This window comes from Hippopotamus amphibius, chromosome 12, assembly GCF_030028045.1.
Source record: "Hippopotamus amphibius kiboko isolate mHipAmp2 chromosome 12, mHipAmp2.hap2, whole genome shotgun sequence".
Classification (NCBI taxonomy): domain Eukaryota; kingdom Metazoa; phylum Chordata; class Mammalia; order Artiodactyla; family Hippopotamidae; genus Hippopotamus; species Hippopotamus amphibius.
In genome coordinates, this window is record NC_080197.1 from 81,906,005 (window position 1) to 81,933,767 (window position 27,763).

At 37.7% G+C, this 27,763-nt stretch overlaps 1 protein-coding gene and 1 pseudogene across 1 annotated transcript; one reads left to right on the forward strand and one right to left on the reverse strand.

The window, feature by feature from the left end:
• Positions 1–17,673: 17,673 nt before the first annotated feature.
• On the reverse strand, positions 17,674–18,614 carry LOC130832616 (olfactory receptor 6C2-like; annotated as a pseudogene).
• A 905-nt stretch (positions 18,615–19,519) lies between these two features.
• Positions 19,520–20,229, forward strand: LOC130833108 (high mobility group protein B1-like). The gene has a single exon (XM_057702376.1). It carries the CDS (start codon positions 19,645–19,647, stop codon positions 20,227–20,229), a length of 585 nt encoding a protein of 194 aa, XP_057558359.1. The 5' UTR covers positions 19,520–19,644.
• The last annotated feature ends 7,534 nt before the right edge of the window (positions 20,230–27,763 follow it).

Consider the following 27,763-nt stretch of genomic DNA (forward strand, 5'->3'; position numbering starts at 1 on the left):
AAGCATTTGACAAAATTCAGCACACATTCATCATACCCTCAGCAAACTAGAACTGAAAGGGAACTTTTCCAATCTGATGAAAGGCATCTAAGAAAAACCTACAGCTAACATCATATTTTAATGGTGAAAAAACTGGATACTGTCCTCTAATATTAGGAACCAGAGAGAATATTCACTCACATAACTTCTATTCAATACTAGATTGAAGGTCCCAACTATTCCAATAAAGCAAGAAGAATAAAAAGATATAGAGATTGGAAAGAAGGAAGTAGAACCGCCTTTTTTCCACAGATGATTGTATACACAAGAAATTCTAAACATTACAAAAAAATTAAAAAATAAAAACAACTACTGAACTAAGTGATTTTAACAAGATTGCAGACACAAAATCAATGTACAAAAATAAATTGCATTTCTATACACCAGCAACAAACTTAAAAATGACATTTAAAAATACCATTTATAATAACATAAAAAACCACAGAATATTTCAGAATATATTTGCAAAATATGTGCAAGAGTTCTTCACTAAAAAAACTGCTGAGATAAAGTTTAAAAGGTGCAAGTAGATGAGGAAATATGTCCATGGATAGGAAGAATCAATATTTTTTGTCAATTCTTCCCAAATCGATCTATAAATTCAATGCAATCCCAATCACCATCTCAACAGGATTTTTTTCTTTTAAGGAAAAACTGACAAGCTAAATATAAAATTTATATGCAAAGTGAAAGCACCTGATAGCCAAACAATCTTGCAAAAGACTGCAGAACTTAAAAATACTTAGTTTCAAGACACTATAAATCCACAATAATCGAAATAGTATGGTATCAGTGTAAGGATCAACACACAGATCAATGACATAAAATAGATCTTCCAGATCCACAGATACATGGCCAACTGAGTTTTTAAAAAATCTTTCTTTCTCTTTCTTTCTTTTTCTTTCTTTCTTTCTTTTTCTTTCTCTCTCTCTCTCTTTCTTTCTTTCCCTTCTGTCCTTCCTTCCTTCCTTCCTTTTGCTGTGCTGAGTCGTAGTTGCAGCACATGAGAGCTTTGTTGCCACCAGTGGGATCTTTAGTTGTGGCATGTGAGCTCTTTAGTTGCAGCACGCAGGATCTAGTTCTGTGGCCAGGGATTGAACCTGGACTCCCTGCATTGGGAGCACAGAGTCTTAACCACTGGACCACCAGGGAAGTCCTGGCCAACTGATTTTGACAAAGGCACTGCAGTATTTCAATGGGTAGGCAGAGATTTCTTGGGACACACAAACAAGCACGAACCATAAAAGGAAAAATTTATAAACTGGACCTCATCAAAATTAAAAACTTTTGTTCTTCAAAAGACATCATTAAGAAAATGAAAAGGCAAATCACAGACTGGGAGAAAATAGTCATAATACACATATCTGAAAAAGGATTTGTAGCCAGAATATATAAAGAGCTCACAACTTAATAAGATAAAACAACCCAACTTTTAAAATAGACAAAATATTTGTATAGACATTTCACAAAAGAAAATATGTGAATGGCTAATAATCACACATAAAGAAGCTCATATTTTAGGTCATCAGAAAAATGCAAATTAAAACCACAATGAGAGGCACATCATCGACTAAAATTAAAAAGACTAGCAATATCAAGTTTGGACCAGAATACTGTGTGAAAAGAAATCTCATAAATTGCTAGTGGGAGTGTAAACTGGTACAACCACTTTGGAAAAGGATTTGGCTACTTCACATAAAGTTAAACATATAGTTAGTAATTCCACTCTGAGAGATTTGCCTATGAGAAGTGAAAACATATGTTCACAAAAAAGCTTGTAAATGAATGTTCATAGCAGCTTTATTCATAATAGTCCCCCAGTGGAAACAATTCAAATGTCCATCAACAGGTGGATAAATAAGCAAATTATAATATATTCATACAACAGAATACTACTAGACAATAAAAAGGCACAACCTCCCGACGTATGCAACACAGATCAATCTTCAAAACATTATGTTGAGTGCAAGAAAGCCAGACACAAAAGAGTACAAATTTTACATGAAGTATGTACAATATATATTTATGTACATTCTTATATGAAGTATAAGAATAGGCAATCAATCAGAACAACAAATCTGAGGGAAATGACTGGAGAGGGCAGGAGGGAAATTTCTGGGGTGATGGAAATATTTATCTCGATTAAGGCAGTGTTTACATGGAGATATAAAGTATAAGCAAATATCATAATGACATATAAGTTTATCAAAACTCATCAGACTGTATACTTAAAATGGGTGCATTCTCTAGCCTGCAAATTATACCTAATAAAGTAAATCAGGAAAAAAATAACTGGAAGGACTGCTGGTATCATTTGCTTCTGGGGCGAGGGAAAAGAATTGGGAATACTGTCATGGGAAGAGGCTTTTTATTTTATATACTTTATACCATTAGGATTTTACATCAGGTATATATGTTACTTTTTAAAAATTAGATTTTATAGCAAGAAAGCTATTAAGAAAAACAAGGAAACAGGGCAATGGATCTGGAGCTGGATGCAAAAACATAGCATAGAATGCACAGCAAAGACATAGGACATTCAAAGCATAGGGCCTTATACTCACAAGACAGAAACAATGCACACTGAGAGTGTCTTTCTGCAGAAATTCCCCTAGTTTTTCAGGACCCTCAGGTTCTCAAAGGCCTAGCTGGCAAGCAGGCCCTGAAGAAGGCTTTCTCTGGGTTACTCTCCCTATCTTGGCAGATTTTCTCAGTCTTTGATGGTCCTTCTTCTTCTCTTTTATAGTCTTCATTCGCTGCTGTCTCGCTCCCCTATCCTGAAGTCTTCTCTGCTATAATGAGGACAATACAGGCTCTTCCAGCTTGAGACTTCAGTTCTTTGCATCCCTGGACCAAGACATTCTTTGAGTGGGATTCTGTGCATGATGGTAGTTACAGGAAGATGCAATAATCTTTAAAGGATGTGAAGAAGTGTTGCAAGAAAAAGGGGTGTGAGAGGACAGTCCTGGTCCAGGTCTTGGGTGAGCCAAGTGAGGGTCCTTGGCTTCTGGCAGGAAAGAATTCAAGAGTGAGCCATTGTAAAGTGAAAGCAGGTTTATTTAGAGACATACACACTCCACAGGTACAGTGTGGGCCATCTCAGAAGGTGAGAGACTGCCCGGAAGTATGGGTGGTTAGCTTTTAGGGGCGAGGTAATTTCATAGGCTAATGGGTAGGAGGAATAGTCCATCTATCTTAGAGAAGGGGTGGGGATTTCCAGGAATTGGGCCAGCGCCCACACTTTGGCCTTTTATGGTCAGCCTCAGAACTGTCATGGCGCCTGTGGGTGTGCCACATAGCATATGCTAATATATTACAATGGGCATATAATGAGGCTCAAGGTCCACTGGAAATCCAATCTTCTGCCATCTTCGGCCTAGCAGGTTCTCACCAATTTATGTCCTATCTTCAATGACTGTGTCATCCTTTTAAATGTTATACCCTGCCCCCTTCCTTCCTACCTCAGAGGGACAATGCAAATGCTGGCTTCCGCAAGCTGCTCAGTCTGAGATTTCTCAGCCCAGCGGCTGCTCCGTTGAAACGGTTACCAAGTTCTCACTCCATAAATGCTGGGTAAAAGCTTGTTGAGAAAATTAAAATAATAAAGCCTGTTCGCCTGATGCCGCAAGAATAAACAATGATTTATTTTGAAAAATACCTGTTGGTGTGGCCCCCAATGGTCTCCCGGAGGTAACAGCCTGAGAAGGGGCTGGAGGAGCCTCCGGCGCGCCTGCCTGGGCCGCGTGGCGCAGGGCCGGAAGTCGCCTCAGCCAATCGCTGCTTGAGGTAGCGGTAGCACAGGGCTCGGCCGGACCAGCCGCTGTCGCCTGCCCAGCTGTTGCCCAGGGAGCCGCTGTCCCAGAGGTTTATTTGTTGTCGCAAGCCGTGGTAGCTACCTCACGGGCGGCCGGCCTGTGGTGACTGCGCCTCCGGTGGGCAGAGCACGGGAAGGGGGCCGGGTCACGTGGACTGTGCCCCAGGCAGACGGCTGCTGGGGGGACCAGGGCAACGCTGCGCGGGACCTGTGAGGGCAGCGCGCTCTGTAGTGGTACGCTTTGATTTATTTCTCTTTATCTTTCTTGTACCTACGATAAGTTTTTGCTTTCTGTTTACCGTGAGTCCTCCATAAAACGTCTGTTTTTAAACTGGTAACAGCTTACCTTTGAAGACACGCAGAAGCTCTACGTTTTTATGATGTGAACTACTGTCCTGTTTCCCCAGTCTTTGGTGAAGATCACAGCCAGCCCCTAGAGGTGGGCTATATTAGAAGCAAGGCTCTCAAGCAGCTTTCTGAGTATGAAGATGGACCCTATTCAGGGAATGTCTGAGAGATGGGTCTTTTCACCTTCTCCGTCTGTGCTGATCTCTGGTGGGATATCCACAGTGAGTGCTAACGTGTTTGCTAACAACTGCTCCTTTGTTTCTTATAATATTGTGGGTCTCTTGCAGGCAAACTGCGTTGGCTTTCAGAGTGAAGTGTTTCAGGGGCCCATCTCTAGAATAGGGGTCTTAAAAGTCAGGGTGCTAAATGTGGAGTTCAAATTCTTCACTCCTCAGGGAGGAGCTGGGAGCTGGAGTTCTCTCCTGATGTATGGCACTGTGTCCAGGGTGTGGTTTATGGTGAGAGTGTCTCAGCCTTTCTTGCCCTTTTTGATGTGGATATTTTCTCATTCAAGCCAATGTGTAGGAGTCACTCAGCTAGTTCATGGATTTCTTTCAGAGATAATTGCTCTGTGTGTAGCGGTACACTCAGTGTGTCCATGGGAGGAAGTGAGTTCAGGAGTCTCCTGTGAATCTAGCTTGGTGGACCTCCATATTTTCTTGCTTATTGGCATATGTTATGAGCTCAAGTATGTTCCCCTCAAAAGTCACAGGTTGAAGTTCAAGTTCCCAGTACCTCAGAATATGATTGCATTTGGAGATAGGGTCTTTAGGTAATTAATGTAAATTGGGATTTTTAAGTGGGCTCTAATATAGTATGAGGCATGTCCTTATAAGAAGAGGATATTAGGAGAGCCAAAATGTCACACCAGGCATGCATGCACACAGAAGAAAGATCACGTGAGGACACAGTGAAAAGGCAGCCACCTGCAAGCCAAGAAGAGAGGCTTTGAAAGAATCAAACCTATTGATGTCTTGATCTTGGACTTCTAGCCTTCAGAAATGTGAGAATATAAATTTACATTGTTTAAGCTACCCAATTTGTGATATTTTGTTATGGCAGCCCTAGCAAATAATACAACATGTCTAATAATTATTTTATAGAAGGCTTGAAATTGTTGAACAATCTTAAGAAAGAGCAAAACTAGAGGCATCACATTTCCTGGCTTCAGACTCTCTTAATCTTTAATAACCAAAACAGTTTGGTATTGACACAAAAACAGACACTTAGATCAATGGAAGAGAATAGAGAGCCCAGGAATAAACCCATACACCTATGGTCAATTAATCTACAACAAAAGAGGCAAGGATATACAATAAAGAAAAGACAGTCTCTTTAAACAGTGGTGCTGGAAAACTGGACAGCTACATGTAAAACAATGAGATTAGAACATTCCCTCACACCTTGTACAAAAATAAACTCAAAATGGTTTAAAAACCTAAATGTAATAAATACCTAAAACCATAAAACTCCTAGAACAGAACGTAGGCAGAACACTGAAATAAATTGTAGCAGTGTCTTCTTGGATCAGTCTCCTAAGGCAAAAGATACAAAAGCAAAAATAAATAAATGGGACAGAATTAAAGTTAAAAGCTTTAGCAAAACAAAGGAAACCACTGATAAAATGAAAAGACACCCTAGGAATGGGAGAAAATACTTGCAAATGATATGACCCCCAAGAGGTTAATATCTAAAATATACAAAATCTCATACAACTCAATATCTATCAAACAAGCAATCTGATCAAAAAGTGAGTGGAAGACTTGAATACACATTAAAAAAAATTTTTTTTTAATTTTTAATTTTTTTTATTTTTTACAATAAACTGCATATATTTAGAGTGTACAATTTGGTATCCCAGTCTCCCAATTCATCCCCACCCCCAACCCTCCCTGCTTTCCCCACTTGGTGTCTATATGTTTGTTCTCTACATCTGTCTCTATTTCTGCCTTGCAAACCAGTTGATTTGTACCATTTTTCTATAGTCCACATATATGTGTTAATATACAATATTTGTTTTTTTTTGTTTTTTGTTTTGTTTTATTTTTATTTATTTATTTTATTTTTTTGGGGGGGTACACCAGGTTCAATCATCTGTTTTTATACACATATCCCCGTATTTCCTCCCTTCCTTGACTCCCCCCACCTAGTCTCCCCCACCCTCCCCGCCCCCATCCTCTAAGGCATCTTCCATCCTCGAGTTGGACTCCCTTTGTTATACAACAACTTCCCACTGACTATTTTACAGTTGGTAGTATATACAACAACTTCCCACTGGCTATCTATTTTACAGTTGGTAGTATATATATGTCTGTGCTACTCTCTCGCTTCGTCTCAGTTTCCCCTTCACCCCGCCCCCCCATACCTCGAGTTCTCCAGTCCATTCTCTGTATCTGCATCCTTGTTTTTGTCACTGAGTTCATCAGTACCATTTTTAGATTCCGTATATGTGAGTTAGCATACAATATTTGTCCTTCTCTTTCTGACTTACTTCATTATGTATGACAGATTGTAGTTCTATCCACCTCATTACATATAGCTCCATCTCATCCCTTTTTATAGCTGAGTAATATTCCATTGTATATATATGCCACATCTTCTGTATCCATTCATTTGTTGATGGGCATTTCGGTTGCTTCCATGTCCTGGCTATTGTAAATAGTGCTGCAATAAACATGATGGTACAAGTTTCTTTTGGGATTATGGTTTTCTTTGGGTATATGCCCAGGAGTGGGATTACTGGATCATATGGTAGTTCTATTTGTAGTTTTTTAAGGAACCTCCAAATTGTTTTCCATAGTGGCTGTACCAACTTACAGTCCCACCAACAGTGCAGGAGAGTTCCCTTTTCTCCACACCCTCTCCAACATTTGTTGTTTCCAGATTTTGTGATGATGGCCATTCTGATGGGTGTGAGGTGATACCTCATTGTGACTTTGACTTGCATTTCTCTGATGATGAGTGATGTTGAGCATCTTTTCATGTGTTTGTTGGCCATCTGTATGTCTTCTTTGGAGAAATGTCTATTTAGGTCTTCTGCCCATTTGTGGATTGGGTTATTTGCTTTTTTGGTATGAAGCTTCATGAGCTGCTTGTATATTTTGGAGATTAAGCCTTTGTCCATTGCTTCATTGGCAAGTATTTTCTCCCATTCTGAGAGATGTCTTTTAGTCTTGTTTATGGTTTCTTTCACTGTGCAAAAGCTTTTAAGTTTCATGAGGTCGCATTTGTTTATTCTTGATTTTATTTCCATGATTCTAGGAGGTGGGTCGAAAAGGATCTTGCTTTGATGGATGTCATAGAGTGTTCTGCCTATGTTTTCCTCTAGACAATATTTGTTTTCCTCTTTCTGACTCACTCCACTCTGTATGACAGTTTCTAGGTCCATCCATGTCTCTAAAAATGTCACAGTTTCATTCCTTTTTACAGCTGAGTAATATTCCGTTGTATGTATGTACCACATCTTCTTTATCCATTCATCTGCTGATGGACATTTAGGTTGCTTCCATGTCCGGGCTATTGTAAGTAGTGCTGCCATGAACATTGGAGTGCATGTGTCTTTTTGAATTAAGGTGTTCTCTGGGTATATGCCCAGTAGTGCGATTGCTGGGTCATATGGTAGTTCTATTTTTAGTTTTGCAAGGAACCTCCATACTGTTCTCCATAGTGGCTGTATCAATTTACATTCCCACCAGCAATGCAAGAGCGTTCCTTTTTCTCCACACCCTCTCCAGCATTCACTGTCGATTTTCTGATGATGCCCATTCTAACTGGTGTGAGGTGATGATACCTCATTGTCATTTTGATTTGCATTTCTCTAATAATGAGTGATGTTGAGCAGCTTTTCATGTGCCTCTTGGCCATCCATATGTCTTCTTTGGGAAATGCCTATTTAGGTCTTCTGCCCATTTTTTGATTGGGTTGTTTGTTTTTTTGATATTGAGCTGGATAAACTGTTTATATATTTTGGAGATTAATCCTTTGTCTGTTGATTCGTTTGCAAATATTTTCTCCCATTCTGAGGGTTGTCTTTTCGTCTTGCTTATAGTTTCCTTTGCTGTGCAGAAGCTTTGAAGTTTTATTAGGTCCCACTTATTTATTTTTGTTTTTATTTCCATTACTCTAGGGGGTGGATCAAAAAAGATCTTGCTGTTATTTACGTTGAAGAGTGTTCTTCCTATGTTTTCCTCTAGGAGTTTTATAGTGTCTGGCCTTACATGTAGGTCTTTAATCCATTTTGAGTTTATTTTTGTGTATGGTGTTAGGAAGTGTTCTAACTTCATTCTTTTACATGTAGCTGTCCAGTTTTCCCAGTACCACTTATTGAAGAGGCTGTCTTTTCTCCACTGTATATCCTTGCCTCCTTTGTCATAGATGAGTTGACCATAGTTTATCTCCAGGCTTTCTATCCTGTTCCATTGATCTATATTTCTGTTTTTGTGTCAGTACCATACTCTCTTGATCACTGTAGTCTTGTAGTCTAGCCTGATTCCACCAACTCCGTCTTTCCTTCTCAAGATTGCTTTGGCTATTTGGGGTCTTTTGTGTTTCCATACAAATCGTAACATTTCTTGTTCTAGTTCTGTGAAAAATGCCATTGGTAATTTGATAGGGATTACATTGAATCTGTAAATTGCTTTCAGTAATATAGTCATTTTCACAATGTTGATTATTCCAGTCCAAGAACATGGTATGTCCCTCCATCTGTTTGTGTCTTCTTTGATTTCTTTCATTAGTGTCTTATAGTTTTCTGAGTACAGGTCTTTTACCTCCTTGGTTAGGTTTATTCCTAGGTATTTTATTCTTTTTGTTGCAGTGGTGAATGGGATTGTTTCCTTAATTTCTCTTTCTGATCTTTCATTATTGGTGTATAGAAATGCAAGAGATTTCTGTGTGTTAATTTTGTATCCTGCAACTTTACCAAATTCATTGATTAGCTCGAGTAGTTTTCTGGTGGCGTCTTTAGGATTTTCTATGTATTGTATCATGTCATCTGCGAACAGTGACAGTTTTACTACTTCTTTTCCAATTTGGATACTTTTTATTTCTTTTTCTTCTCTGATTGCTGTGGCAAGGACTTCCAAAACTATGTTGAAGAGTAGTGGCGAGAGTGACATCCCTGTCTTGTTCCGGATCTTAGAGGGAATGCTTTCAGTTTTTCATCATTGAGAATGATGTTTACTGTGGGTTTGTCATATATGGCCTTTATTATGTTGAGGTAGGTTCCCTCTATGCCCACCTTCTGGAGGGTTTTTATCATAAATGGGTGTTGAATTTTGTCAAAAGCTTTTTCTGCATCTATTGAGATGATCATGTGGTTTTTATCCTTTAGTTTGTTAATATGGTGTATCACATTGATTGATTTGTGTATATTGAAGAATCCTTGCATTCCAGGGACGAACCCCACTTGATCATGGTGTATGATCCTTCTCATGTGTTGTTGGATTCTGTTGGCTAGTATTTTGGTGAGGATTTTTGCATCTAAATACATCAGTGATGTTGGTCTGTAGTTTTCTTTTTTTGTAGTATCTTTGTCTGGTTTTGGTATCATGGTGATGGTGGCTTCATAAAATGAGTTTGGGAGTGTGCCTTCCTCTGCAATGTTTTGGAAGAGTTTGAGAAGGATGGGTGTTAGCTCTTCTCTAAATGTTTGATAAAATTCACCTGTGAATCCATCTGGTCCTGGACTTTTGTTTGTTGGGAGATTTTTAATCACAGTTTCAATTTCATTACTTGTGATTGGTCTAGTCATATTTTCTATGTCTTCGTCATTCAGTCTTGGAAGGTTATACCTTTCTAAGAATCTGTCCATTTCATCCAGGTTGTCCATTTTATTGGCATATAGTTGCTTGTAGTAATCTCTTATGGTGCTTTTTATTTCTGCGGTGTCCATTGTAACTTCTCCTGTTTCATTTCTAATTTTATTGATTTGGGTCCTCTCCCTCTTTTCCTTGGTGAGTCTTGCTAGAGGTTTATCGATTTTATTATCTTCTCAAAGAACCAGCTTTTAGTTTTATTGATTTTTGCTATTGTTTTCTTTGTTTCTATTTCATGTATTCCTGCTCTGATCTTTATGATTTCTCTCCGTCTACTAACTTTGGGTTTTGGTTGCTCTTCTTTCTCTAGTTTCTTTAGGTGTAAGGTGAGATTGTTTATTTGGGATTTTTCTTGTTTCTTGAGGTAGGATTGTATCGCTATAAACTTCCCTCTTAGAACTGCCTTTGCTGCATCCCATAGACTTTGGATCATTGTGTTTTCATTGTCATTTGTCTCTAGGTATTTTTTGATTTCCTTTTTGATTTCTTCAGTGATCTGTTGGTTATTTAGTAGCGTATTGTTTAGCCTCCATGTGTTTGTGTTTTTTATAGTTTTTTTCCTGTAATTGATTTCTAATCTCATAGCGTTGTGGTCAGAAAAGATGCTTGATATGATTTCAATTTTCTTGAATTTACCAAGGCTTGATTTATGAACCAAAACGTGATCTGTCCTGGACAATGTTCCATGTGCACTTGAGAAGAATGTGTAATCTGCTGTTTTTGGATGTAATATCCTGTGGATGTGTATTAAATCAAGCCGATTTATTGTGTCATTTAAAGCTTGTGTTTCCTTATTAATTTTCTGTGTGGATGATCTGTCCATTGGTGTAAGTGGGGTGTTAAAGTCCCCCATTATGATTGTGTTACTGTTGATTTCCTCTTTCACAGTTGTTAGCATTTGCCTTATGTATTGAGGTGCTCCTATATTGGGTGCACATATATTTAAAATTATCTCTTCTTGGATTGATCCCTCAATCTTTATGTAGTGGCCTTTCTTGTCTCTTGTAACATTTTTTATTTTAAAGTCTATTTTATCTGATATGTGTATCACTACTCCAGCTTTCTTTTGATTTCCATTTGCATGGAATATCTTTTTCCATCCCCTCACTTTCTGTCTGTATGTGCCCCTAGGTCTGAAGTGGGTCTCTTGTAGACAGCATATATATGGGTCTTGTTTTTTTATCCATTCAGCCAGTCTGTGTCTTTTGGTTGGTGCATTTAGTCCATTTACATTAAAGGTAATTATTGATATGTATGTTCCTATTACCATGTTCTTAATTGTTTTGTTTTTGTTTTTGTAGGTCCTTTTCTTGTCTTATGTTTCCCTCTTAGAGAAGTTCCTTTAGCATTTGTTGTAGGGCTGATTTGGTGGTGCTGAATTCTCGTAGCTGTTGCTTGTCTGTAAAGCTTTTGATTTCTCCATCGAATCTGAATGAGATCCTTTCTGGGTAGAGTATTCTTGGTTGTAGGTTATTCCCTGTCATCACTTGAAATATATCATGCCACTCCCTTCTGGCTTGCAGAGTTTCTGCTGAGAAATCAGCAGTTAACCTTATGGGAGTTCCCTTGTATGTTATTTGTCGTTTTTCCCTTGTTGCTTTTAATAACTTTCCTCTGTCTTTAATTTTTGTCCATTTGACTACTATCCATCTTGGCATGTTTCTCCTTGAGTTTATCCTGCCTGGGACTCTCTGCGCCTCCTGGACTTGGGTAGCTATTTCCTTTCCCATGTTAGGGAAGTTATCAACTATAATCTCTTCCAGTATTTTCTCAGGTCCTTTCTCTCTCTCTTCTCTTTCTGGGACCCCTATAATGTGAATGTTGGTGTGTTTAACATTGTCCCAGAGGTCTCTTAGGCTGTCTCCAGTTCTTTTCATTCTTTTTTCTTTATTCTTTTCTACATCAGTGACTATCACCATTCTGTGTTCCAGGTCACTTATTCGCCCTTCTGCCTCAGTTAATCTGCTATTGGTTCCTTCTAGTGTATTTTTCATTTCAGTTATTGTGTTGCATATCTCTGTTTGTTTGTTCTTTAATTCTTCTAGGTCTTTGGTAAACTTTTCTTGCAACTTTTCGATCTTTGCATCCAATCTTTTTTCAAAGTCCTGGATCATCTTCACCATCGTTGTTCTGAATTCTTTTTTGGGAAGAGTGCCTATCTCCTCTTCATTTAGTTGTTTTTCTGGTGTTTTATCTTGTCCCTTCATCTGTTACAGAGTCTTTTGCCTTTTCATTTTCTGTGTCTTTCTGTGGCTGTGATTTTCAGTTCCACCAGATGACATACTGCTGATACTGCTTGATTCTGCTGTCTGCCTTCTTGTGGAGGAAGCTGTCTAGGAGGCTTGTGGGGGCTTCCTGATGGGAGGGACTGATGGTGGGTTGGGCTGGGTGGGTGGAGCTCAGTAAAACTTTAGTCGGATTTGGTGGGTGGAGCTCAGTGACACTTTAATCTGCTTGTCTGCCAATGGGTGGGGCTGTGTTCCCACCCTGGTGGTCGTTTGGCCTGAGGCGACCCACCACTGGAGCTTACAGGCTCTTTGATGGAGCTAATGGTGGACTCTGGAAGGGCTCATGCCAATGAGCACTTCTCAGAACCCCTGCTGCCAGTGCCCCTGTCTCCTCGGTGAGCCACAGCTGCCCCCCACCTCTGCAGGCAACCCTCCAACACCAGCAGGTAGGTCTGGTTCAGGCTCCTATGGGGTCACTGCTCCTTCCCTCTGGTCCCTGGTCAGCACACTTTTTTGTGTGCCCTCCAAGAGTGGAGTCTCTGTTTTCCCCAGTCCTGTGGAGGTCCTGCAATCAAATCCCGCTGGCTTTCAAAGTCTGATTCTCTGGGGCTTCCTCCTCCCATTGCTGGACCCCCAGTTTAGGAAGCCTGATGCAGGGCTCAGAACCCTCAGGACTTCTGCAGTATAACTGTTCTCCAGCTTGTGAGTCACCCACCCAGCATTTATGGGATTTGATTTTAACATGATTGCGCCTCTCCTTCCGTCTCATTGCGGCTTCTCCTTTGTCTCTGGATGTGGGGTGGTTTTTTTTGGTGAGTTCCAGTGTCTTTCTGTTGATGGTTGTTCAGCAGTTAGTTGTAATTCCAGTGCTCTTGCAAGAGGGAGTGAGCGCACGTCCTCCTACTCAGCCATCTTGATTCTTCTCTTGAATAGAGATTTTTCCAAAGGAGACATGCAGATGGCTCAGAGGCACTTGAAAAGATGCTCATTGTCTCTAATTATTAGAGAAATGCATGTCAAAACAACATGAGGTATCACTGCACACCTCTCAGAATAGCTATCTTCAAAAAGTCTACAAATAACAGATGTTGGAGAGTATGTGGAGAAAAGAGAACCCTCATATGCTATTGGTGGGAATGTAACCTGGAGCAGTCACTATGGAAAACAGTATGGAGGTTCCTCAAAAAGCTAAACATAGAAGTACCATATGACCCAGCAATTCCACTCTTGGATGTATAGCCAGAAAAAGCAAAAACACTAATAGAAAAAGATACATGCACCCCAGTGTCCATAGGAGCAATATTTTTAATAGCCAAGACATGGAAGCAACCCAAGTGACCATCAATGGAAGACTGGATTAAGAAGGTGTGGTATATACATACAATGGAATATTACTCAGTCATAAAAAGAATGAAATACTGTCATTTGCAGCAATGTGGATGGATCTAGAGAATATTATGCTTTGTGAAATGTCAGATGGAGAAAGACAAATACTATATAATATCACTTATATGCGAAATCTAAAAAGTAATACAAATCAATGTATATGCAAAACAGAAACAGACTCACAGATATGGAAAACCAACTTGTGGTTACCAAAGTGGAAAGGGAAGGGGGGGGAACAAATTAGGGGTATGAAATTAACAGATAGAAACTACTATGTATAAAATAGATAAGCAACAGGATATATTGTACAGAGTAGGGAATTATACCCATTTTCTTGCAGTAATTTATAATGGAACATAATCTGCAAAAATACTGAATTACTATGCTGTGTACCTGAAACTAACACAGTATTGTAAATCAACTATACTTCAATTAAAAAAACAGAAAAAAAGAGAAAATGTTGTAATCATTACTGCACAATGATTCTTTATGTTTGGGGGCCTGTATGGATTCCAAGAATGACTTTTTTTTTGACTTAAGATTCTGACACCAAGGATGATGTGTGTTTTTTTCTATATGAAGCAATCTTTCTTTCGACCAGCTAAGTGTCCTGCAATTCAACTCAATTCCGAAACTGTCTACCAGGAGATAGCATCATGTCGCACAAATAAGGGCTCAGTCTTATGAGACTGCCCCCTTCCCACTTCAGAGGTCAATGGCAAGTCACTGCTGCTTCTGACCCACCTGGCTATAGATCTGAGGTTCCACTGACTCCTTGGGTTCAATTTATTTGCTAGAGTGGCTTATGGAACTCAGAGAAACATTTTATTTACTGAATCACCATTTTATTATAAAAGGAGAAAACTCAGGAACAGGCTGATGAAAGAGGTACTCAGGGCAGAGTATGTGGGAAGGGCTCAGAGCTTCCATGCCCTCTCTCAGCAGCCACTCTCCCAGCATTACCACGTGTTCACCAGCCTGGAAGCTCTCTGAACTGCATCCTGTTGGGGTTTTATGGAAGCTATATTACGTAGCCATTATTGATTAAATCATTGGCCTTTGAAGATCAAACTGAATCTCTAGCCCCTCTCCCTTCTCTGAGGTGGGGGTCTGGGGACTGAAAGTTCCAACCCTCTAATCATGTGATTGATTCCCCTGGCAACAAGGCTTCATCCTTAGGTGACCTAGGGGCTTCCCAGGTCATCTCATTAATATAACAAAAGATACCTTTATTGCTCTCAACCTTTAGGAAATTCCAGCGGTTTTAGGAGCATTGTGTTAGGAACTGGACAGTGACCAAATAAATATTTCTTACTGTAAATCACAAAATCACACAGCCGAGAGAGCTTTATTATTCATGATAAGATAATAGTATTAGTGTTATAATTATGATTAATGTGTTGTTTTCCAAGCTTATTTTGTTTTTTGCCAAATATACAATGGATATTCTGATGATCTTTTCATAAATTTTCAAGGGTGAGGCACAGACATGTTATAAAAATGTGAAATCTGAAAGGAATGGCCCTTTTATTAGCAATAGGTATGGCTAAATGATGGGTTGGTTAACATGTACAGGAATATTAACTAGCATTAAGCCTTAGATTTAGGTATTCACTTGAAGTTGTATTTTAAAGGCCTGTTTCTTTTTTAATCTGAACAATGTATGTGTGTGTGTGTTTTTTTTTAAAGATTGTATTGTGGTAAGAACACAACATGAGGTCTATCCTCTTAACAAATTTTAATTGTAGAATACATTATTGTTCACTATAGGTACAATGCTGTAGAGCAGGTCTCTAGGGTTATTCATTTTACTTAGCTAAAACTTTATGCCTGTTTATTAATAATTCCCATTTACCCCTCCCCCTGGCCACTGGTAATCACTATTCTAGTCTTTGATTTTGTTAATTTGACTATTTTAGAAATTTCACGTAAATAAAATCATGACGTTCTTGCCTTTCTGTGTCTGGCTTATTTCATTTAAGATACTGTCTTCATGGTCCATCCATATTGTTGCATGTTGTAGAATTTTCTTTTTTAAGGCTGAGTAGTATTCCATTGTATGTGTATACCACTTTTAATTTATCCATTCATCAGTAGACAGATATTTAGATTGTGTCTACATCTTAGTTATTGTGAATAGTGCTGCAATGAACATGAGAGTGCAGATATCTCTTTGAGATCCTTTTCAGTTCTTTTGGATATATACCCCGAAGTGGGATGGTTGGATCATAGGGTAGTGCTATGGTTAATTTTTTGAGAAACTTGAGTGACTTTTAAATTAAAAACTGAAGGAAAAAATGATCCAATAAAGAATGAGGAAAAATATAAGGTACAGGGAAACAGCAGATGGAAAAGACTAGATGCGAACACAGAGAGGGATGTAGGTTCAAGTGCCTGCAGCCTGAAGTCTAGTGAATGGGGGAAATAGTTTCAGATGAAGAGCTGTGTGAGCTTCTTTTTCTAGGAAGTGTGGTAAACAGTTTGTGTTCTTCCAATGTATAACTGTTTATATCATAAAAAAATGCAATACCTTTATGTACAGCTTTTCTTATTTCTTTTGAAAACATTTCTAAGATTCCGTATATCTTGCTTTTTGTAAAAAATAATTAAATAAATAAATTAATTTATTGGTTGCATTGGGTCTTCATTGCTGTGCGGGCTTTCTCTAGTTGCGGTGCGTGGGGGCTACTCAGTTGCAATGCAAGGGCTTCTCATTGCGGTGGCTTCTCTTGTTGCAGAGCACGGGCTCTAGGTGAGCAGGCTTCAGTAGTTGTGGCATGTGGGCTCAGTAGTTGTGGCTCATGGGCTCTAGAGTGTAGGGTCAGTGGTTGTGGTGCACAGGCTTACATGCTTCACAGCATGTGGGATCTTCCTGGACCAGGCATCAAACCCATGTACCCTGCGTTGGCAGGCGGATTCTTAACCACTGCGCCACCAGGGAAGTCCCCTCTGGCTGCTTTTATTTCCTTGATTTCTTTCACTTAATTTTTTGACATGTGTTTGCCTATTTTAGAGACATTGTGTGTTGGCCTTTCAGTATATGAGTATGCATCTGGCATGTTTTTGCAATACCAAAATATTTAAATTCCTTAAAATAGTTATTATCCATTTTCACACTCTTCCCTTTAACTTCATGTATTTTTTGAGAAAAATCTTAAAACCTTTAAAAGTTTTGTTATTAAAAATTTGATATACATATTTTATAATTTTTGTTTTAGTATTTTATTTTATTAATTTAAAAAATTTATCATTTTTTTGGCTGCACTGTACAGCATGCGGGATCTTAGTTCCCTGACCAGGGATCAAACCTGTGCCCCCTGCAGTGGAAGCTCAGAGTCTTAACCACTGGACCACCAGGGAAGTCCCTGTTTTAGTACGAGGGTGAGTCAAATATTATCCGCACTCTGGCTGTACAATTTACAGAAGTTTTAATATAACCGGAGTGCAGATAATTTTAGACTCACCCTCGTATTTTAGAAATATATCCAAAATAGTAAGGTTTATAATTCCCCTTCATAAAAAAATATTTATCTACTGCAAGTGAACTTTTGCTTTCTTTAACATAGAATTGTTTCTGTTTACCCCTGAGGGTACATGGGAGTAAGTTTTGGCTGATTGTTTTCTATTTTTAGTGCCTAAAACAGTACCTACCCAAAGAAAGTACCCAATACATATTTGTTAAGTGAATCAATGAATAAATCATTTGAAAGTTTTGGATTGGCAGAAACAATGGTAACCACTACTTATTCTTTCTCTGGAAAATGTAAAAATTTATCAACCTGTTTCTCCCTCGGTATTTCTAACTTGGAGATATACTTCTGTTTTATTTGTTGTGTTTTGTTTTTGATATTCTTAATTTGGAGATGACACCAGGATTTAAATTTTATAAAGCTATTAACATGCTTGTTTATGGAAGGATCTTAAAAGAGGTTTGTGAAGAAGATGTCACTAGATCAGAGTGAATGAGAGAGTGTTTTGAGTAAATTAACCTGATGGTGGAACTTGGTAAGTTCAGTGTGTGTTTATTTAGCTTTACATTCTTTTACTTTTTGGAAAATATCACCATTCTTTTGACTGAGCTATTGAAGGCTTGTTTGACTTGCTTGTTCCTCAAGCAAGTAAATGAAAGGGTTCCTCAGTGTGTAAATGAAAGGGTTCAGCACTGGAGCAATGGAAGTAGTGAGCACTGTCACGCCCTTGTTATGGGCCACTGATTCCTTCGCTGAAGGTTTGATGTAGATGAAGATGCAGCTGCCATAGGTGACTGAAACCACAATCATGTGGGAAGAACAAGTAGAAAAGGCTTTTTTCTTTTGCTGTGCAGAAGGGAATCATAAAATTGTCTTGATGATATAAATGTAGGACAGAACCACACACATAAGTGTCAGACAGCACAGATTATAACAGTCTGTTCCGTGTACCAAGTATCTGAACAAGAGATTTTCAGGAGGGGAGATACATCACAGATAGAATGATCAATGGTATTAGAATCACAAAATTCCAGATTTAGGCCTAGGCTAAGTAGGGGAATTATAATAAATAGACCAGCTACCCAACAAAAAAAGACAAGTCTTCTTCAGAGTGTGCTGCTCCTGATGGTCACATAATGCAGGGGTTTGCAGATGGCCACATAGCAGTCATAGGACATGGCGGCCAGGAGAAAAATTCGGTTACACCAAAGAGGTCAGTAAAAAATACTTGGCTGGCACAGGCATTGTAAATAATGACCTTGTCATCTGTTGCTGTGTTATGTAAGTATCTGGGAATACAAGCAGATGTAAATGAGATCTCCAAGAAGGAGAAATTTTTAAAGAAATTTTTAAGGTGTTTTAAGGTGAGAATCCAATAAGATGAGGGAGATGATAGATTCCCACTTATGCTTAGCATGTAGGTGAGAAAGAGAAAGATAAAAATCAAAACCTGCAGTTGAGGGTCATCTGTCAGTCCCAGCAGAATGAATGTTGTTACTGTACTGTTTCTCATTGCTGACTGCTGAGTTCTGTTAAATCTGCATGTAACATTGAGACGTTTCATTGTAGATTATTTTAACAGTATGAAATCTATCATATTCAGGTTTTTCTTATCATTATTAAAAATATTTACAGTTTAAATGCTCACACTGTAAAGGACTACTTTTGACTCTGGTTGGTCTGTCCTTTCATAGGGGCAAAGATATCTTGTGACTTTCAAGAGTTCTCTGTTTGATGTAGTTGCTTGACACTTTGGTCCTTAAAGTATTAAGATATGTCAGACCATTTGGGTTCACTGTGCATACACTCTGTAGTCGCTTGAAGTCTCTGTTCCAGCTGTATGATATGATTAAAGAATTTTGTTTTCTGTTTTTATTTATTGCATACACGTCCCCTCAACACCTCTAAACTCTATCATGTGTGCTCGCGTGTACACACACACACACACACACACACACACACACACACACACACTTCAGTTCCCCACTCGAAACTGCTGCCTTCAGGGTTTCTGTCCCTAAGTAATCACCATGGTGATGCAGTTTATAGAATGTCTTGATGCACAATATACTTGTATTTATGCATAGTACATATTTATATTTTCGTGAAGTGCTCTGGTAAATAGACTTCAAAGATATTACAGATGATGTATTTCTTTGAATCTTTTTATCTGTCTGTTAGTATTCTCTTCACTTCTCACCATACTAATATTCCCTCTGTATTTTCATTAGTTCCTGTGTTTTGAAATATCATCTTTCAGGTGGTCATTTTAAAATCTGTGTCTTTATTTTGTGATACTCCTGATTCTCAGATGCAACTTGACATACCTATTTGAACATTTCATATGGAAATGTTTTCACTATGTCACAAATAAGACTCATGCTCGGAGGCTGACAAATAAGACTCATGCTCGGAGGCAGCGTCTGGCTCCCACTCTCACAGCCATTGCAGTACATTGAGCTCCGTAGAGACAGCGCCGGGGCAAGTGAGAGCCGGACGGGCACTGGGCGACTCTGTGCCTCGCGGAGGAAAAATAATTAAACATGGGCAAAGGAGATCCTAAGAAGCCGAGAGGCAAAATGTCATCGCATGCATTCTTTGTGCAAACTTGCCGGGAGGATCACAAGAAGAAGCACCCAGATGCTTCAGTCAACTTCTCAGAGTTTTCTAAGAAGTGCTCAGAGAGGTGGAAGACCATGTCTGCTAAAGAGAAAGGAAAATTCGAAGACATGGCAAAGGCGGACAAGGCCCGTTGTGAAAGAGAAATGAAAACTTATATCCCTCCTAAAGGGGAAACAGAAAAGAAGTTCAAGGATCCCAATGCACCCAAGAGGCCTCCTTCGACCTTTTTCTTGTTTTGTTCTGAGTATCGTCCAAAAATCAAAGGAGAACATCCTGGCCTATCCATTGGTGATGTTGCAAAGAAACTGGGAGAGATGTGGAATAACACTGCTGCAGATGACAAGCAGCCTTATGAAAAGAAGGCTGCTAAGCTGAAGGCAAAGTATGAAAAGGATATTACTGCATACCGAGCTAAAGGGAAGCCCGATGCAGCGAAAAAGGGAGTCGTCAAGGCTGAAAAAAGCAAGAAAAAGAAGGAAGAGGAGGAAGATGAGGAGGATAAATAGGATGAGGAGGAGGATGAATAAGTTGGTTCTAGCGCAGTTTTTTTTTTTAATTGTCTATAAAGCATTTAACCCCCCTGTACACAACTCACTCCTTTTAAAGAAAAAAAATTGAAATGTAAGGCTGTGTAAGATTTGTTTTTAAACTGTAGTGTCTTTTTTGGTATAGTTAACACACTACCGAATGTGTCTTTAGATAGCCCTGTCCTGGTGGTATTTTCAATAGCCACTAACCTTGCCTGGTACAGTATGGGGGTTGTAAATTGGCATGGAAATTTAAAGCAGGTTCTTGTTGGTGCACAGCACAAATTAGTTATATATGGGGATGGTAATTTTTTCATCTTCAGTTGTCTCTGATGCACCTTATACGAAATAATTGTTCTGTTAACTGAATACCACACTGTAATTGCAAAAAAAAAAAAAAGGAAAAAAGTTGCAGCTGTTTTGTTGACATTCTGAATGCTTCTAAGTAAATACAATTTTTTTATTAGTATTGTTGTCCTTTTCATAGGTCTGAAAATTTTCTTAAGGCGAAGCTTGTCTTTTGCTTTTGCTCATTTTGGATCACACAAATTATTACAGTGTTTATCTTTCATATAGTTAGCTGATAAAAAGCTTTTGTCTACACACCCTGCATACTCATGATGAGGGTAATAAAAGTTTAATTGAGACAGTTTTCATCCATAACCGAAACTCAAATCTTGATCAGTTGATACCAGATTTCGCATAGCCCAGTTACATTTCCAAAGTGAAGAGTAACAAATCTACTCACAGCACGGGATTATTAGAATCAAACATTTTGAAAGTCTGTCCTTGAAGGACTGATAGAAAAGTATGTTCTAATCTTTACATGAGGACTCTACATTCTTTAACTCCCATTACCATGTAATCGCAGTTATATTTGCAGTTCCCACGTTAAAGACCTGAGAATGTATCTCCAAAAGTGTGAGCTTAAAATACAAGACTGCCATGTTAAGTTTTTTTGTTGATATTAGTCCCAGCAAAGGCTCTGGAAAAAAAAGTGCTGGCTGTGAATGTCTTCTCCTATTTACCGAAATATGGATTGTTTAGGAAACTTGAGACCCTCCATTAAAGGTATTTTTAATTAATTGGGCCAACTTTTAAAACTGTACACCACATTTTAAATCCAGGTATATTTTCCTATGTTATGGTTTGCCTCTTTATAAATCAAACAGACATGAGGGAAGAAGACACTTAAACTTTGTATTTCAGTATGAATTATTTATTTGAATTTGATTTTTCTTTACAAAACTCAAGCTCATTCATTAGGGTCATATGTTTATCTGCTTAACAGATTAGGGAACAATTTGGCAATTTTATGGGTTTTTTTTTTTTTTTTTTTTTTTTGCACATGGGCTTAGTTGCTCCACGGCATGTGGGATCTTCCTGAAGCTGGGATCGAACCCGTGACCTCTGCATTGGCAGGCAGATTCTTAACCACTGCGCCACCTAGGAAGCCCAATTTTGTGGTTTTTGAGATTATTGTTCTCTTAAAGTGCCAGTGTTTTAAAATAGTTCTTGTAATTTTATACACTTTTGTGATGGAGTGCTCTTTTGTTATATAATTTTGACTTGGATTCTTTGCATTTGCATTTGTTTATGTAATTTCAGGAGGAATAATGAACATCTGAGTCCTGGATGATACTAATAAACTAATAATTGCAGAGGTTTTTAAAAAAAAAGACTCATGCTCTTCTTATCTCTCTTCCTTCTCCTCTTAATATGTTCCTTTCAACAAAGATAATAGAATGCATTAATTGAGCACATTCCATGAGATAGGTGTTTTAGTAAATACTTCTCACAGAACATCTGTTTTCTGTCTTCAACTCACTTGAGTAACTTTTGTTCTTCTACTGATTTGCAGTTTCATCTTGAAGCCGTGTGGAAAGTTTCCTGCAAGTCTGATGACTATACTATCTCTAATCCCAGTCACTGTGTTCCCATAGAAAACAATGTTTGCTACCATTTTAACATTTAGGAAAGAATACTTATTTATGAGGATCATGAAATGTGTGTCTTTTTCATCATACCACCAACGCAGATTGTCAACTGTCCAATAAGTGTTTCTAAATGAATTTATCTATGTAGCGCATGTTTCCTGTACACCTGTGAAGCTAATTTCCTTTCTAATTGAACTTCTAATTCAAAGCACTTTGATATTAACTTTATTTACAGTTTATGTGTTAGGACCTGTTTTTGAATTTCTTTTCTTTCTTTCTTTTTGTTTTTTACTTTTGAAGAGGATCAACTTTTCTGCTTTTGTTAATAACTTTCACAGCTGGTAAAGGAGAAAGTGACTTCTCTATGCCTTATCTTCCAGTAAGATTCTGTAGATGCAATTTTTGCCACTGAGAGCATCTTTCTGTAAGATATTAAATTCAGAGGGTGTGAAGTCTTTTGATTCTGAGTTTGTGTTAATAGCTTTTCCACAGGTTGTTTTAAGACACTGATAATTATTTACATTAGTAGGAACTCAATATATTTATTTTAAAATTAGTCTTTAAATTTGAAATTTCCCCGCAACAGTGAATTATGAAAAGTTTCCCCTGGACACCCCAGTTCATTTATATGTAGACTCACTTTATTGTTTAAACTAATGTATTGTTTTGCTGATGTGGGACAGGATCAGCTCTGACTGTCTAAGTAGCAAATGCAGTTAAGACCTCAGGGTTATAGTACTTGACATAAGGAAGAAGAAATGAATGAGGCTCATGGTTTGCCTGACAGGACAGTCTAAGAGGATTGGAAATACGTCAACAACTATATTAAATCAAGTTGAGATGTAGGAGAAATATTTCTGCTGCTCATCTCCTACCTTCCTCTAACCCTCTTTCTAATCTCTCAGGCAACACATGCATCGTGTCACTGAATGAGCTTAGTCCTATCACTACAATTGGATATTATTGAATGTTCTAAAAAATCACAAATTATAATAAAACAGGACTTAAGAAGGGATTCAGTGAAATGTGACTAACTGGTTTTTGTTTATTCTACTTTCAAAGCATATGTTTGAAATGAGGACAAGAATCTCGAAAGAGGGTGCAATTTCAGTCAATATGTCATTCTTTTGGGAGATTATGGAATATGATTACACAATTAAATGAATACACATCTTATTTTTTGATGTGAGTTTACACATCTTATTTTTTCTTGATAGCTATCAAATTTTAATCTTTTAGATGCCAGTATATTCTTGTGCATAAAAATCTCCAATAAAATGACATTTTTATATTCAAAGGAACTGCATTCTAAAAAAATGAAAAAAAAAAGTGTACTCTACCAAATATAGATATTTATCACTCACATTTCCAATTTTTAAAAGATAGGTAAAATATGTTTTCCAAAGCATAATAAGACTTAAATCACACAAACTGAATAAAACTGAAATGACAAATCTCACTTACCATTATGACTGTCAATCATAGTTTCTGTTGTTTGTTGAAACACATGTAATCTTAAAACTCCTAAATTGAAAATGACAGGTGGGATGAAAATTTTCATATGAACTTCTGGTTACTTTTGCTTATGAATCCACTGTCAGATTTACAACAAATCTAAGATGCCTCTTAGAGATACCTCTCTGAAGTATCCATCTTCAATGAATTACATGGAATTCCTTGTTGTACTATTATAACCTCCCTCAAAAAAAGAAAGAAATATAGTAATATTATATGAGGGCTGTGGAATGTCAGAAATCTCCAGTTTCAGGCAAGTTGCTATTCTGACCTCTCAGGGCTGTGAATACATTGACTCTATCTAGCTTGACATTTGCTTTATTTGATAAAAATGCAGCCAAGTGGATAAACAGTGAGTCCCTGGTGACCCAAGAACAAAGTCACTAATGAATCTTTTGAGTAATAAAATTTGTGGTAAAAAAGTATGGTAACTATGGCTTCTTTGGAGACAGTGTCCTTGGAGACAGAAGGATGCAGCAGATAAAGGCCAGTGAAACAACAGAAAAGTCTGATTATAAAACACAGCTTTAGCTCCTTCTTGCTGTCACATAGCATAAACTGATACATATCATGTGGGAAGACCATAAAAAAACCACATTTCTCATTTACTGGTCTGTTACATAAATATCTTATTACACTCAGGAAATTTTAATTAGACAAGAATTTAAAAAATATGTAAAATCATATAACCCATATAGACATTTTCTTCAAATGTATCAACATATTTATAGTACTATTAAAAAATAAATATTAACCACAGATTATGTGTAATTGGATATATAAATCAATGTTCTTAAACTTCTAAACATAGTTTAATATACATGTATATGAATCATTTATTTTTATTAATTTATGTTTAATATCTCAATGTTCCACACATCTGAAAATCAATTTACTATAAATGAATGCCCTTTTAAATTTTCCATGCTCCTATGATCAACTCATTTATGATAAAGGAACCAAGAATAAACAACATGGAAAGGATAGTCTCTTCAATAAATGTAGTTGGGAAAATTGGACAGCCACATGCAATAGAATAAAACTGGACTAGCACTACCTTACACATTTCACCAAAATTAACTCAAGTGGATTAAAGACTTGAATGTAAAACCTGAAACTATAAAGCTTTCAGAAGAAAACACTGGCAGTAAGCTCCGTGACACCGATCTTGGTGATGATTTTTTGAATTTGACATCAAAACCAAAGGCAACAAAAGCAAAAATAAACAAGTAGGACCTCATCAAACAAGAAAGCTTCTGCACAAGAAACCATCAACAAAGTGGAAAGGCAGCCTACTGAATGGGAGAAAATATCTGCCAATCATATCACTGATAAGGGGTTAACATCCAAAATATATAAAGAACTCATACAACTCAATAGCAGAAAAACAAACTCAAACAAATCCAATTAAAGATAGGTAGAAGATCTAAATAGACATTTTTCCAAGGAAGTCATACAGATGGCCAACAGGTACATGAAAATGTGCTCAGTATTATTAGTCAACAGGGAAGGCAAATTAAAACCACAATGAAATATCACTTCATGCCTGTTAGAATGGCTGTCATCATCAGACGGACAGGAGGTAACACATGCTAGTGAGGATGTGGAGAAAGGCAACACTTGTGCACTGTTGGTAGGAATGTGAATTTGTACAGCCACTATGGAAAATTGTATGAAGGTTCCTTGAGAATTTAAAAATAGTGCTATCGTGTGATCCAGCAATTCCACTTATGGGTATTTATCTGAAGGAAACAAAAACACTAATCAAAAAGATACCTGCACCCCCATGTTTATTGCAGCCTTATTTACAATAACCAAAACACAGAAACAACCTACGTGTCCATCAATGGATGAATGGGTAAAGAAAATAGAATATTATTCAACCATAAAAAAGAAGGAAAATTTACCATTTGTGACAACATGGATGGGCCCTGAGGGCGTTATGCTCAGTGACTTAAATCATATAGAGAAAGACAAATACTGTATGATTTTACTTCTATGTGGAATCTAAAGCATGCATACAAACAAACAAAACTGAATTCATAGATATAGAGAACAGATTGGTGGTGGTCAGAGATGGGAGATGGGGGTAGGTGATGGGTGAAGATGGTCAAACTTCCAGTTATAAAATACATCAGTCCTGGGGATGTAATGTACCACATGGTGAGTATAGTTAACAATACTGGGTTATATATTTGAAAGCTGTTATAAGAGTAAATCTTAAAAGCTCCAATCACAAAAAAAATGTGTAACTATGTGTGATAAATGATGTTCATTAGACTAATATGGTGATCATTTCACAATATATACAAATATCAAATCATTTTGTTGTACACCTGAAACTAACATGATGTTATATGTCAAGTATATCTCAATAACTGGGAGAAAAGTATATAACTTTATCATTTATTCACTAGAAAGCAAAAATAACATATAGTTTTGACCCAGAAACTACACTTCTGGCAATTATTCTAATGTGTGCAAAACTCTTTTTATTAGGATCCTCTTTTTTTGAGGATTTTTTATTGTAAAGAATTGTTGGCTAGCAACGTTGAAAGCTTCCAGGGTGAAATCTGAAGCTGGCCCCCATACACAGAGGGAAAAGAAAGACCAAAGACAGAGGTTGGCCACTCCAGATTGAGAGTGGGAAGGGAACTTACATAGGAGGCTTGTCTAGGATGGCTGCAAGATGAGTAGGTATCCATGGCTGCCCACCAGAATCTTAAATGTTTACATAGAGGACCTATCTGGGTGCAGTCACATTGATATATTGTCCAGAGGGTCTCAAAAACAGTTTCTCAAGGCTGTGTCCTTGAAACAGCTCCTAGTGTGGGAACTGTGGGCAGAACTTACATTCCAAGAACAGGGGAGGGGGTGAAGAACCTCCTATCACCCAGGTCCAGCTCAAAGTCACACCTTCTCAATAACCTCTTCCCGCAGAAATGGACATAAATGTAACTGTGTTTTAGGCATCAGTTAATAAATGATAACACATTTCAAGAGCAATTTTTAAATTTTAAATGATTTTCTCAGCTTTATTAAGGTATAATTCATAGGTAAAATTATAAGATATTTAAAGTGTATATCATGATGATTTGATATATGTATACATTATAGAATTTCTTCTGTCTCGTTAATACTATCTATCTGTATCTATCATCGCTTTATCTACATATTTATATAAGTATATGTGACACCATTTAAATTCCACTCTATGTGACACCATTTAAATTTATATAAGTATATGTGACACCATTTAAATTCTACTGTATTAGCAAATTTCAGTTATACATATAGTGTCATTAACTATAGTCACCATGTTATACATTAGATCCTCAGACATCATTCATCTTATATCTGAAGTTGGTACCTTTTTTTTTTTTTTTTTACCAAATTCTCCTTATTTCCCCAACCCCCTAATTTTTGGTGATCACTTTTATACTCTGTTTCTGAGTTTTACTTTAGTTTTTAGATTCCACCTATAAGTGGTACCATACAGTATTTATCTTTGTCCGACATCTCACTTAGCATAATGCCCCCAAATTCAATCCATGTTGTCTTTTTTTTTTTTAAGCTCTTTATTGGAATATAGTTGTTTTACACTCTTGTACCAGCTTCTGAGGTACACCAAAGTGAATCAGCTGTATCTATACACATATCCCCATATCCCCTCTCTCCAGTCACTCCCCCCCACCCTCCCCATCCCAGCCCTCCAAGGCATCACCCATCATCGAGTTGATCTCCCTTTGTTATACAGCAACTTGCCACTAGCTATCTGTTTTACAGTTGGTAGTGTATATATGTCTATGCTACTCTGTCACTTCGTCCCAGCTTCCCCTTCATCCCCCACCCCCCCCAACCCTCCTCCAGTCCATTCTCTGCATCTACATCTTATTCTTGTCCTGTCATTGGGTTCATCAGTACCATTTTTTTTTTAAGGTTCCGTATATATGAGTTAGCATACAATATTTGTTTTTCTCTTTCTGGCTTACTTCACTCTGTATGACAGACTCTAGGTCTATCTACCTCATTACATATAGCTTCATTTCATTCCTTTTTAT

Coding starts and splice junctions, on each gene's coding strand:
- LOC130833108 (XM_057702376.1), top strand. CDS start 19,645: ATGGGCAAAGGAGATCCTAAGAAGCCGAGAGGCAAAATGTCATCGCAT.